The 13534-nt window shown below is 37.4% G+C and overlaps 1 protein-coding gene across 6 annotated transcripts in view; it reads left to right on the top strand.

Moving 5' to 3' along the window:
• The first annotated feature begins 4940 nt into the window (after positions 1–4940).
• The window catches only part of LOC5568854 (cytospin-A), a 141239-nt gene continuing 132645 nt past the window's right edge, over positions 4941–13534 (top strand). For 2 of the 6 annotated variants that reach the window (XM_021854791.1, XM_021854789.1), the window contains exons 1-3: positions 4941–5262; positions 9034–9095; positions 10278–10874. In XM_021854791.1, the coding sequence (XP_021710483.1) occupies positions 5101–5262; positions 9034–9095; positions 10278–10874 (821 nt within the window). In that variant the 5' untranslated portion in view covers positions 4941–5100. The remainder of the gene's footprint in view (positions 5263–9033; positions 9096–10277; positions 10875–13534) is intronic. The other 4 variants (XM_021854792.1, XM_021854790.1, XM_021854798.1 and 1 more) reach the window with 3 other exon arrangements.

Here is a 13534-nt window from a genome sequence, read left to right as displayed (position 1 = left end):
AAGCTGCTTGAATTGATTGTAAATGAATCCTTGCTACACAAATTCAAAAGCTACATTAGCACAAAACAACATGGCTTTTTTCCACGTCGATCCGTCACATCAAATTTGGTCGAGTTCACTTCATTTGTACTCCGCAAAATGGATCAAGGTACACAGGTTGACGCTGTGTACACGGACCTCAAAGCTGCTTTCGATTGTCTCAACCACGATATTCTTATAGCAAAGCTAAGAAAACTCGGCATAGGTGGCATACTATTAGACTGGTTCGATTCTTACTTACGAGATAGGGCGCTGCAAGTAAAAATTGGCTCCTGCTGCTCATCCCCCTTTGCCGCTACATCGGGTGTGCCACAAGGCAGTAACCTTGGCCCCACACTGTTCTCGTTGTTTTTCAACGACGTCACAAGGAAAATACCTCACTCCTGCCGGTCATTATACGCGGATGATTTAAAGATATTCAACGCTGTCCGTTCTCCCGATGACGCGCTAGCGCTTCAACAGTTTCTTATGCTTTTTGAGAATTGGTGTAGCCGAAACAAAATGTCATTAAGTGTTGATAAATGTCAGGTCATAACATTTTCCCGCAAACTGAACAATGTTAATGCTGTCTACAGAGTAAATGGAGTTTCTCTGATGCGTGTAACGTCAATCATCGATTTGGGAGTTATACTGGACACCAAGTTAAATTTTGTTGAGCACATGACTTCAACTATTTGTAAAGCTAACCGCCAGCTCGGGTTCATTTCAAAAGTATGTCAGTCGTTTCGTGATCCATATTGTTTTCGTTCATTATATTGTTCATTAGTTCGTTCAATTCTTGAGTATTCTTCTGTTGTGTGGTCGCCTAGTTATGTTACATGGAATTTACGTTTGGAATCTGTTCAACGTCGCTTCATTCGCCGTGCCCTATCCCATCTTCCATGGAATGATCCAATTGTTCTGCCTCCCTATGAAAACCGATGCTTATTGCTCAACCTCGAAACACTTTCGGCACGTCGCTTAAAAGCTGAGGCCTTGTTTGCGGCTAAAATTATTCTAGGTGAAATTGATTCACCTAGTATACTTAGTGACTTCCATTTCTCAGCTCCAACTCGTATACTTCGCTCGTCATCCTTCTTTGCTCTTCCATTCCGACGTACAAACTATGGTAAGAGTGACCCTATACGTAAAATGTGTGTCTCATTCAATAGATTCTCCGATTGTTTCGACTTTACTTGTAATAGCTCCATGTTTAAGAGTAGGATGGATAGGATTAGGGTTTAGAATAATTAGATTAAGGATAATTGTTCAATTAGGCATAAGATTGTCCGTTGAATGTATGTATATTGTTGTGATGTTGTTTAAAAAGATACAGGTTTTTTAATCAGCTTTGCTGGTTTTTCCTGTCACAAAAGAAAACGAATACAACAAATAAATAAAATAAATATCACTTCTTCCAGGATTTTTCCATGCATCAAGATAGGCCAAGAAATTACTTGTCAGCAGCGAATCAGGCTTTATGATTTGATTCCCACCTGCTTTGATTGCCTACTCACTTACTTGTTAGTGTGGGTAAGGTGCACGGTAAAAAGAAGCAAGGTCATGCTTGACGATAGGAATGATGACACATGTTTTGATGGAAAATCGTTGTTTACACGTGGGAATAGCCTACCTTGTTGTGTCTACCGTGGGTAAGATGATAGAAGATGTTTGTGGTTTATTGTTGGAAATTTACAAAGATTTTTACTTAGTTGTGTTGGGTTGTGTTTGTGTAATGTTTACATTTTCGTTTTCATTTATGTTATTTGTAGAATCCCCTGAAGAAGGTTTAATATAAACCAAAGCCGCGGGCATTAATGGCGTTTTCGTTTATTGCTGGGCGAACCGCCCTGGGTTCGCACTAACAGCTGTCAAAACGTTTTTTTTTATTGGGTCGGGTCGAACCCGGATCCGCCCCAAACACAACGAGGTTCGCTCTGTCGATTTTTTGCGATCTAAGCTGACCGGGGTCCAACTGTCAAAAATGGGTTACTTACATTTTTGTAATTATCAAAATTAACTACACTCAGAAATAAAAATAGTCACATAATTACTAAAGTTTATGCATTAATGACTATTTTCTATCTGCCTCTCTTTCATTCTGCTGTGGATTTTCACACTAACTGTCATTTCGACTGGGTTGAAGCTTAGCGATGCTTCAACCCAGGTGAATTGATAAATATGAATAAAATTCCCTGCAGGATGAAAGAGATGCAGATAGAAAATAGTCATAAATTACTTAAATTTAGTCATTCTGTGACTACCCGGGTTTCTGCGTGTATTATTGAAACATATTAGTTACAAGAGATGTTTAAGAAAGCATTTGGAACATCGGAATATCGGAACATCGGAATATCTTTAAAACAACATCGTAATATCTTTAAAACCAGATCACCAATCACAGATATCGACATAGATTCTTAAACTAGAAAAGTTTTTTGAGAACTTGTGAAAAAATGGTGCTAAAATATCGAGAAACAAAAAAGTTATAATGGTTTGAATATTTTTATTGCGGTAAAAAATGAAGCTGCCGGTAGAGGGGTTAAGGCAAAACCGTTTCTCTGCCGTCTAAGACTGCAATGGCCGAAAGAACCCAGAATCATATGACTATACATCTTCAGTCGATAGGCAACATACAAAAAATGAGTTAGAAAAAAAACTATCCCTTTTCTGACTACACCCATGCATTTAATGGAGCAAAGAGTTTATAACAAATTTCATAACGCTAAAAATTTACATTTTTAACACCCACCCAATCCTTCGTACGGCATTTTGTATGAATAGGGGTATTCACTTAAAGCTGCGTAAAGTGTCGTTTAGCGTATTGTAATTTTCACGAATGATTAGACTTTCATGACGAAATTGAGAAGCTGCCAATAATGTACTTCTGGTACATTTTCAAACACCATCCACCTTTCATCCTTGATTTCACTCACTACCAGCTGGTTTTGACACGAGAACACGATCAGCTGGAGCATGAGAACAATGACGATGACTGTAAACATCGGAGGACTAGCTGGTTTTGTTGTGTACACAAGACCAGCTGGTTAATCGAGAACAAAGAAAAAATGGTAAACATTGAGCCGGCCGGAGAAATCTGTCATGAACATCAGGATAATTGCATGAGCGGCGGTGATCGAAAAGGGGCAGCGAAATCGAAGGCGAAATCTGAGAAAGACGAAATTCAGATCACTAAAGTCTAAGTGGTGAAAAAAATCGCAATAATTGTAGCGAAGAAATATTTCATATGAAATATTCCTCTGCTGACTCAACCCGATGTCAAAAGAGAACTCAATAATCTAGTTATTACCAAGGTATCTTGAAGGGATACCGTGGTTACCGCCAATAGAAATAATAGTAGTAGAACGCTAATAGCGTAATTGTCATAAAACTGATTTCAATTTTTATTACCTTTAATTATGGTTCTTCATTGTTTGTTCTATACCATGATGTTGTTTTGGTTCCTAAAATTAATCTGACACTTTGAGGCCCGGTACTCACGCTGTCAGTTCGTGGCAAACTAGATGTTGGTAACACGAACAGCAGCGACATTAGCATTCTTAGGTTAATGCTTCTACTTTACCGCCACAATCGTTTGGCATTTCAACGTTATTGTTGTTGAGCTCCTGGTTTTTGTAAGTAATTTTGAAATTCAAACCAATTTTTCCATTGTTGGTGGAGATGGATTGTCTTAAAAACGTATTGATGCAAGTTTCATTGCATCTGTCGTAAAATTGACCGCTTTTTCACTAATTATTGACAAGCATAATTATGATAAGTGCATCTGAGTTTAAATCAAGTTTTTTCCGTTCTATAGGTGTGATCTACAATACTAAAATAACTAAAAGCAAATATTAATTAAAATCGTAATCGTTAATAAATATGATATGAAAGATGATGGTTGCATAAATTGTCCAAGCATTTATTTAGTTCTATAAAGTATCTAATTCCTTCCATACACAATGACACAAACACAAACAACTTGTTACTGAATATTCAGTTTGTACTCTCAGTGGAACAACGATGTGCTTGAACAGAGAGGCCAATATTACGGAGAGATCTGGTATGGACAGCTTTACCGGCTTTCTACACTTCTAGCTCATGAAAAGGTTTTGCTATCGTCAGTAGCTTCACTATCAGCTCAGGTCTGGCCGCCTCCTACGAAAGTCCTGCAAATTAAAGGCCAAGTTTACTTTCCAGTAGCTATCCAGTAATTTTGGATCTCGTAAGATCACTAAATCAAATTTCTTACTCGTGAAGGTTCACCCATTTTTCGTTGAATTGAATTCTCAAAATGAAAAAATGTTTGCTTTTTGATCTTTTGATGACAGTGACTACGATAGTCATCGTTCTCCTAGATTGTTAATTTGTTGAATTTCAACCATTTGAAATGTTTCCTTCACTGTTTAAGCAATTTCATGGAAGATTTAAATTAATCAATTAATCACGATATACGCTAGGACTTACGCTGTTTAGTGAATACCCTTAATATTTTTCAAATTTGGTATAAGCTGTAACATTTTCAAGATACCCACCCACCCCCTGTAGCGTTATGAAATTTGTGAATGGGCCCAGAGTTGAATGCATACATGCAGTAGCAAACTTGAGCATCGTTGGAATGCTTAAAAATGCGTATTTTTTGTGCGAGTAAATTATACACCTTGTAAGCACATCAAACCTTATGAATTGGTTTCGTTGTTTACACTTGGTCATTCGTAAACATGATTATTTCTATCTATAGCCTAACTCTAGGCTCTAACCTCTAACAAAGTAGCCGACGCAAACCAGGAGCGCCACAATCACTCAAAAAGCAACTGTCACGCTTTCAAACCGTTGTGTGTTTGTTGTCTTATCAGTACGTTTTACGGTGTTGTTAATTGAGGATACCTACACTCGAAAGCCTTCCATACCTCAACCCGATGTGGTTTCATTAGTTTTGAAATTACTGAGAGAAGTGGACGCTCTTACGAGTTTGTGAAGATTCCTTTCAAAATCCGGTTTTAAACGTAAACAATAGGCGCACAATTTCAAAAGTGGTGAGCCACATGTGACTATAGTGGTGTTTGTTATAATTCAGAAAACATGCCGAGCATTACACAAAAGTTGAGAAATGTTTTCTCGTGGCAACATGATACGTACGAGTTTGAAAGCTATCAAGCAGTGACAAGCAGTGAGAACATGCAGAATAATCAAGATCAAAGTGCTTCTGTCGTTCCAAAGAAGGGAAAACTATTCAAACCAAAGGTAATCATTAAAGGTCTTTGCGGGCCATCGCCATTGAACAGAATGTTAATAGCCGAGAAGTGTTGTTTTTACTGTTATCGCTATCTTGGTTTGGTCTGATAAGTGGTGCTGATAAAAAGGAATCGTCGACAAATTCTACTACTTCACTCTAAAATGTAATCGCATTATATGCACCATTCGATTGGTTGCACTTAATCGGCCAAGGACAAGACTTAGATCATCGCTTGATGTGTGATTTCCGGGCTGTTTCTTATTTGAATTTTTCGCCAAAATGAACGTGGATCATACTGCCGTTCTACGCCTACTTGTCGCATGATTTATGGGCCGCGGGACAAATATACGGCAGCATAACTGTAAATACAGTCAATTATTTTCATTTTGATGGTTTACAACAGGGTCCTAAACCGATTTGAACTTAAATTTTGGGTAAATTTTGTTTTCCGTGTACTTTCCAAAGTATTTCTGGGTCACAATCCTTTATAGACATATTCTCGAAAATACGATAGATATTTTCAAAAATGTTGATTCTATCTCACGTACTTTGTGTGGTATTCATTTTATCATCTAGAACTGTTTATCTTACCCGCAAAGTGCGTTAGATAACATATATCTTTTGATACTGTGCAAAAAACAACTATAAAAATTTATCGTTTCTTCGATATGAAACAATATGGTATCCGTATGGTAAATTGCACATTTTAAATTGCCTAGTTCTAGGCTATTTCAGCCCAAACATCAAAACCTCACAATCTTTCAAACCTTATACATTCTTAAGTTGTTCATTTCATTACTTGGAACAAAACCGTTTAAGATTCCAGGAAAATAGGGTGGGATCAAATCTCCCCACTATGGCGGTTTCCATACAGACTGGCGACCAAAAATATGTTTTCCATCTCATGTCGTATTTATGAGTTTTGTGGTACAAATTTGATGTTTTATTTTCAAAAACAAGTTTTCGAAACTAACTTTTGAATAGGACCTATAGCGAATTAATAAGTTTTGTTATTAATGATGCATATAAGCCATTTATGCGATTAACGTTGTGCAAATCATTATAAATGTTAGAATTTACATAGAAATGATTATATGAATGATTTATCGGTATTCATTTATTGGCTGAATTATTTTTTAGCTGTTTTAATAGAAAATGGTTAACAATATTGGACAAATTCAAAAAGCCCTTAATTGAAAAAGTGCAAATTTGTGCGGCTAAATTCTTTAAGATCCATTACTTTACATCCCAAAGTACCCTTGAAAGGGTCTACTCCGTTTAGCATAATGCCGTATGGCATAATGCCGTTTGGCATACAGTCGTTTGGCATACAGTCGTTTGGCATACAGTCGTTTGGCATAATAGCTGTTTGGCATAATGTCATTTGGCATAACGGTCGTTTGGCATAATCGCCATTTGGCAAAATATCTAATCGTTTATTTTGCTTTTTTTTCAATTGTTTACATGTATAATAGGGTGCCGGTACCAATGCTTGTAATGTACCAGTAGAATGAACTATGGAATAAAACGTACATTTTTCGATAAAAACGACATGCGCTATTTTTGGTGGATAGATCGCATCTAGTTTAATCGATTTGCCAAAATTTAGCTTTTTATCTTACACAGTTAAAAATAATGAAGATTACACGTCATGTAAACTTCTTTTATGCGATGTAAACATGACCTCATGTAAATTTCAGTTTGAAATCATGTAATATGTCATGTAATCACTTAGGATCCTGCTAGATTACATGACATATAATTGAAGTTTACATGACATATCATGTAAATATCCATGATATTCCACGCTCCAATTATGTGCATTATATGTCTCAGAAATTTACACGTTTCATTCGAACTGTGTATCAAAAAGTCATATAAATAATTAACTCAACGCAAAAAAATTGCCCCCTTGCACCAGTAGTTGCCGTCGTGTTCCAGTAGTGGATCAACGGATGGAAGCAGTTTTTAAATGGATGTACCAGTTTTGGCCATCCTAAGGAAAAATACAGTTTATACATCAATTAAACGACCTTTGGTTACTGTCAATACATTAAACGGAAGCTTTCAATCCATGCTCAGTAGGGAAAATATAAAACAACTAATCAGAAACTTTGTTTTTGTATTAAAAATGGGGGTGGCGAATACAGGACCACTTGCACCAGTATTCGCCACGATTTTAATTTCGGTTCCTGAATTCGCCACCTACGTTGATTTCTTATGGAGGGTGGCGAATCAGGAACACCATGGCGAAAAATAGGTGCAAAGGAGCAAAAGTTTTAAGGAAAATGATTTTTTTCTATTATTCTCTGAGAAAATTTTACGGTTTCCAAGAATGTTTCCGTATCATCTTAACCCGTATAGGCCTGAGTGAACGAAAAATTACAAAAACTCTCACCGCTCAGCAAGTACTTAACGGATTTAAATTATTTTTTGTCAGTATACTGGCACACATACCTAGTTTCTAAAAGTGGTCAAAGAATTTCGGGAATGTTCATGTGTCCGGAGTTATTCAGGTGGGTTACTGGGTCAGGTCGGCTGAAAATGGTGCTGTACTTTTTTGCCCCTGGAGGTAGGCAAATTTCAAATTACATATAATTTCCTGAATCGGCTATAATGTGGCCACTATATCAAGGAATTTCAAGAAAAACCCATCAGCGTAAACATTTTGAGAAACGATTGAGTTGGATAACCTTGTGTCCTTAATTTGTTTGACCCTTGAAATAACCATTTTGGGTCTCCATGATGCCTCAAATTTACAACAAAGTGGTCAATTTGTGTCTAATTATATGTGTCAAGCCCATGGGAACGTATTTCAGTAAATTATTATGTTTAATCTCTACTGTTAGAGAATTGAAACGGTTTAGTATCCAACAAATCTATAGCCGATTCTTTAGGGCATTAAGCCCGAGTGACCACAACTAGTACATTCTAAACGGTGCTTACCTCTTCATTTATAATGTTGAATATCAGATCTTAATGATTTATGCAAATTAAAATGATTGCCATTGCAAATAAATAATAACAACTTGGTGTGTCCCAAAAAAATAGCCCTTTTTTACCCAGGGACCCACCAAAATATCTCCGACCACAGGACATTCCCGAGATCCTTTGGCTACATTTAGGAACTAGATATGTGGGCCAGTATACTGACAAAAAATTATTTGAATCCGTTAAGTGTTCGCTGAGCGGTGAGGGTTTTAGTATTTTTGCTTTCACTCAGGCCTATACGGGTTAAAGCAATTTAGCGAACACTAAACAATTGGCAACCATATATGCCATAAAACGATATATAATCCAGGTGGCGAATAACTGGTACATGGCGAATACCGGTACACCTTCCCTATAAAAATGAAGAAAAGTCCCAGAGATGATCTTTATGCTTCATTTGAAAGATATTAGTTGTTGTTTCGAGTGAAAAATGTTAAACCTATGTAAAAGTTAATTATTTTGTTTATAATTCCTTGTATCATTCCCGAACGTCTACTACTGGAGCACTAGCGCAACTACTGAAACACGTGTACCAATAGTGGCTCAATCGATTTCATGCTCAAAAAATAATTATATCACTCTTTTTATATTTTTTCTCATATAGTAGAGAGTGAAATCTTTCTTTTCTGTTGACGCCAAAAGATCTCTATTAGGGCTTTTCGTTATTATGTTATGATTTTTTATAGCTTAGGTAGTCCACTAATGGCACCAGCACCCTAGTGGTCTGTATGGCGTTGTTTTATGTCACAAAATATTTAACATATTTTATTTTTATTTTGTTTTTTCAGTCAACACAATTACCAAAAGTTCCGAGAGGCACATTGTCGAAAATTTCCAAAGACAAACAAAAGTAAGTGTGCAGTTTTTAAATTTAATATTCATATGTATATTTAAACATAGGATTCATTCACAAATTTCATAACGCTGAAGGGGGTGGGTGGGTGTCCTCGTGGTATTACAGCTCATACAAAGTTTGTAAAATATTTATACGAAAAACGTTACGAGGGGGTGGGTGGGTGTCAAAATTGACCATTTTCGGCGTTATGAAATTTGTGAACAAACCCATACAGTATTGGATGATACATGTGCCACTTTTTTCTATTTTCTATACAAAATTGGCAACATTAGAGTTAGATCTCAATTATTCATGGACCGATTTGAATAAGATTTTCACTTCTCTTCATGACATGAATTTCAACATATATTTTTTGAGTGATTTTACTGGAAAAAAATGAAGGAATATATTTATGCATTAAAAAGTCACTACTTGTAACAAAAAGTCACTAACGTTACTTTGTTCAGTAAAATGGTCACTGAAGTCACTAATTCGATGGTGTAAAAAGAAGAAAATTCCGAGTAGCTTCTGGAATTCAAGTAAAGCTAAGTATGCAGTTCCGCTCAAGAAAAGTAAAAATTTCTGCCGAAGAAATGGTCAAGAAATTTCCTACAGTGAGCTCCATTTGAATTAAAATTTCTTTTCAACTGCGTATTGCGAATATTTTGTAAAATTTTACTTTCGTCGAGTTAGTTGCGCGCCGGCCAGTTACACGCCAGGGTTACGCGCTGCCCAGATCCATCACTGCGATCAAAGAAAAATGCTTTTCTTGAGCATTTCTTGCAAGAAATTTCCAACGCATCGAGATAGGCGATTACTTTTCTGTTGAAGTGCATACATACTTCGCTTTAGTAAGAAAAGAAAACATTTCTGTTGAGATTTCTGGAGAATATTGTGTACAAATTTCTGAAAATTTGTTTCAATGATCTTAAAGAAATTTGTGGTGGAAATGCCAGAAAAAAAAAGCTGGACAAAATTTAGCCATAAAACCAGACGAGTTATATGTAAGACCTGTTATATGTATTGCTCATGTGACGTCTAGACTAATCTTCAGCGGAAAACTTGAAAAGAACTTGAACTTGAAATAACTGTGATCTAGCCTATCAAAGTTGATAATTTTGTATTAAAAAATCAATAATGTATTATCCAATATACTGTATATTTAGAAATATTTCGAACATAATAACTTTATTTCAGATTGAACCAAATCTTAGTGACAAGAAACCCTTCTGTATCATCGGCACAACTGAATGCCGCAGTGCCTTTAGTTAACATCCGCAGAATTCCCTCAAACAAATCAGTGCTGTCAGAAGTGCAGCCGGACTCAGGGAAAGCTTCAGCATCCGGTGGCCACAACCGGGTAGTTTCCTTGTCGAGTAACGTCACTCTGCGTAAGAAAACGAACAATCTAACTAGAACCGCCGTCTCATCAGCCGCAACCAGTCGACCGGAAAGCTCAACCCCGGCCAAACCGATTAGCCACCAGAGGGGACTGTTTTCGATCAATCGAGCTTTGCCAAAGCTACCAGCCACTTCCGGTTCCCGTCCGCCATCAGGTGGCAGCACCAGACCAGTTTCGAACACCAAAAGCTCCTCTGGTGCTGTGAGTTCGCGGCAGAAAGTAACTCGAACAGCGCCACCCGTGCCCGGTGTTGCAAGCCCTACCCACAGCAAAAGCCCCCGAGGGAAAGAAAAACGGCCACCAGACGATGAACCGGTTTACGCCACAATAAGACGACGCTCTCCGACTTCCATCAGAAGACAACCGGCGCTGTCGACATTCGGTAAAGTAAGGTAAGGAGACAATCTATTACCTATATAGGTATTCTTATTTGAATCGATCTGTTGTTGGACGGCACTACGTAATGGAATATGGAACAATTTAATCAATAATTGTATTGAATCCTAAGTAGGTACTCAACACTTATCTTCCCCACATAGTTAGAGCATGAGTCCTAGATACATAGGGGTCATTCACAAATTACGTCACGCTCCAAGGGGGGGGGGGAGGAGGTCGAGCCAAGCGTGACAAGCCTTACAAAATTTTCGGAGGACTCATACAAAAAGTGTGACAAAGGGAGGGGGAGGGGGTCGAAAAAGTTGAAATTTAGCGTGACATAATTTGTGTACCATCCCATACCTTCGACTGTCTAATTCATTGGAATCTCCCTCATCGTAACAACATGAGTACTAGAAAGTATTAAATAGAAGCTTCTAGTTTATCATAGCAAGTTTTTGGAATTTTTTGCTATGAATAATTTTATTTTGGGTTCCCTTTTTCCGAAGTTAGGTATTGAGAAAAGTATAACTTCGTTGATAAACCGTTTCTAACGTTTTTCTACAATACGAAAAGATCTTGGACTGACCAGAAATTTAACCCAGATATCTGCAGGCTTTGCTTTGTAGTTATCATTAGGATAAGGAAAGCCCAATATTGATTTATATTATTTACTGATAAAAATTAAAACACATGTTTGTACCATTCAATAACACGTGGCGAAAATTTGTATTTTACTGACTTTTTCGGTGGTCCTAAAGCCAAGTAAAAATTTACCGACCCCAGTACTCTAATCTAAGTGTGTATTTTAAGGTACTTCTATCGCAATAAATATATTGTGTACACACAGCACAAGAGTACAGATGTTTCTTCACCCTAATGGTGCCCCGTCTAAAGCAACCACCAACGCTAATGATTGGCGTTGGTCATCACGCGGGATTAGCTCATCCTTGGCCTATCACGTGGTCAGCCGAGTAGCTATTGGTTTCTGCAAGCTCGCGTTAGGCTTCCCATTTCCAACTGTATGTATGTGACATAACAGAAAGAATTAGAATTTGCTGTTCTGAAACGAAAGGATTAGAACGTAGAATTATCTTCTTACCTTCGCTATGGCGAAGAAATTGGCTAATTATACCGCATAGTGATGTGTGAGGATGTTATTACACAAAGGAATGAAACTCTTTGAGTGCAGCTACGTAAAGAAATAGTTCAAGTTTGTAGAGCATGTTTTTGCATAGTGGAAAATAATGGATTAAAGGCTTAGAATTGCTAGTAAGAAAATGAAATAACTACTTCGGAAAGCCTTGGAGATGTTGTCTATGCGCATTTTTTCCAAACATAACATGGATCGTTTTTTCTGAATTAATTTAGAGTAAGGGTTGCTCTCTTATAAACAAATATAGGGGCCTTATAGCCGTAGCGGTAAACGAGCAACTATTCAGCAAGACAATTCGGTTAAAGATCTTTTGGTAAAATAAATTTCCTCGATTTCCTAGGGCATGAAGTATCTTCGTATCTGCCACACGATATATACATGCACAAAATGGTCAACCGGCAAAGAAAGCTCTCAGATAAAATCTGTGTATTCATAAGAACACTAAGCTGAGAAGCAGACTATGTCTCAGTTGGAACATAGGGCCTGAAAGAAGAAGAAGGAGGGTTGTTCTCGTCAAAATTTGGCCACAGAAATAAGTGTGTTAATTTTGATTTATATATTTAAATATGGCTAATACTTGTAACTAACGAGGCGATATCTGCCCAGTATTGGTGAGTCCGGTGAGAAAAATCTCTCAAAAATAAATGTTAAAAATCAAGTTATGTCTGACGTGAAGTGTTAATTTTCATAAGTGAGATCTATGAATTCTTTATAAATCAAGTTTTTAAATAATTTTCATAGCAATCGCTAGCAGAACTGCTCCGCTTTCGAAGTTGGGTACCAGTTAAGCGAAATTTAGTCACATGTTACAGAACATGTCATTTTTTGAGCATGTCTGAAGTAACAGGGAAATGTTATCATTGATTGATAATGGATCATTGAAGGTAGTTTTTGCAAGTGCTAACTGCATCAAAACAAAAGCGCCACTGTATATGGGATTTAACATTGTGACAGCATTTCTGTTCTGCCAAACACACAAGACTACGGTGGCGCTATCTATGCTTCCCATAGCGGCCGTTTTGGTTATTTTAATGATCCATTGAAACATTATTATTATCATTGCGTTTGTTCGAAAACGACACTTTCCGCACGCGAAGAAAGCACTAGGCAAGTTTTACTTTTTAAAAACACTTCACTTTATTAAACTTACACTTTACACTTTTCACTTTACTTATCACTTGTACTTCACTTTTTGAATTTGAAAATATAACTGATTTTCATCCGCACATCACGCGTATTTATATTCCGCACCACATGTTCTAGAAACGCGTAGAATATTTCCGCTGTTTCCAGGCGCAAATGATGACGACGATGACGGCGATGATGATTGATGATGCATGTGTATGCTGGACTAGCGACGGTCACTCACTGTGATGCGCTTGGTCACTCACTGGAAGGCGCTCAGTGAGTGTAGTGCTTGACAGATGTGCGATGCTGCTGCTGTTGTTGTTATTGCTGCCAACCGTGTGTGAGGGGGACTTTATACCCTTTGCGCAGTCTATCCGTGTGTTATGTGGGGTG

This window comes from Aedes aegypti, chromosome 3, assembly GCF_002204515.2.
Source record: "Aedes aegypti strain LVP_AGWG chromosome 3, AaegL5.0 Primary Assembly, whole genome shotgun sequence".
NCBI lineage: Eukaryota > Metazoa > Arthropoda > Insecta > Diptera > Culicidae > Aedes > Aedes aegypti.
Note: the sequence above shows the minus strand (reverse complement) of the source record. Positions and strands in the feature narration are given on the sequence as shown.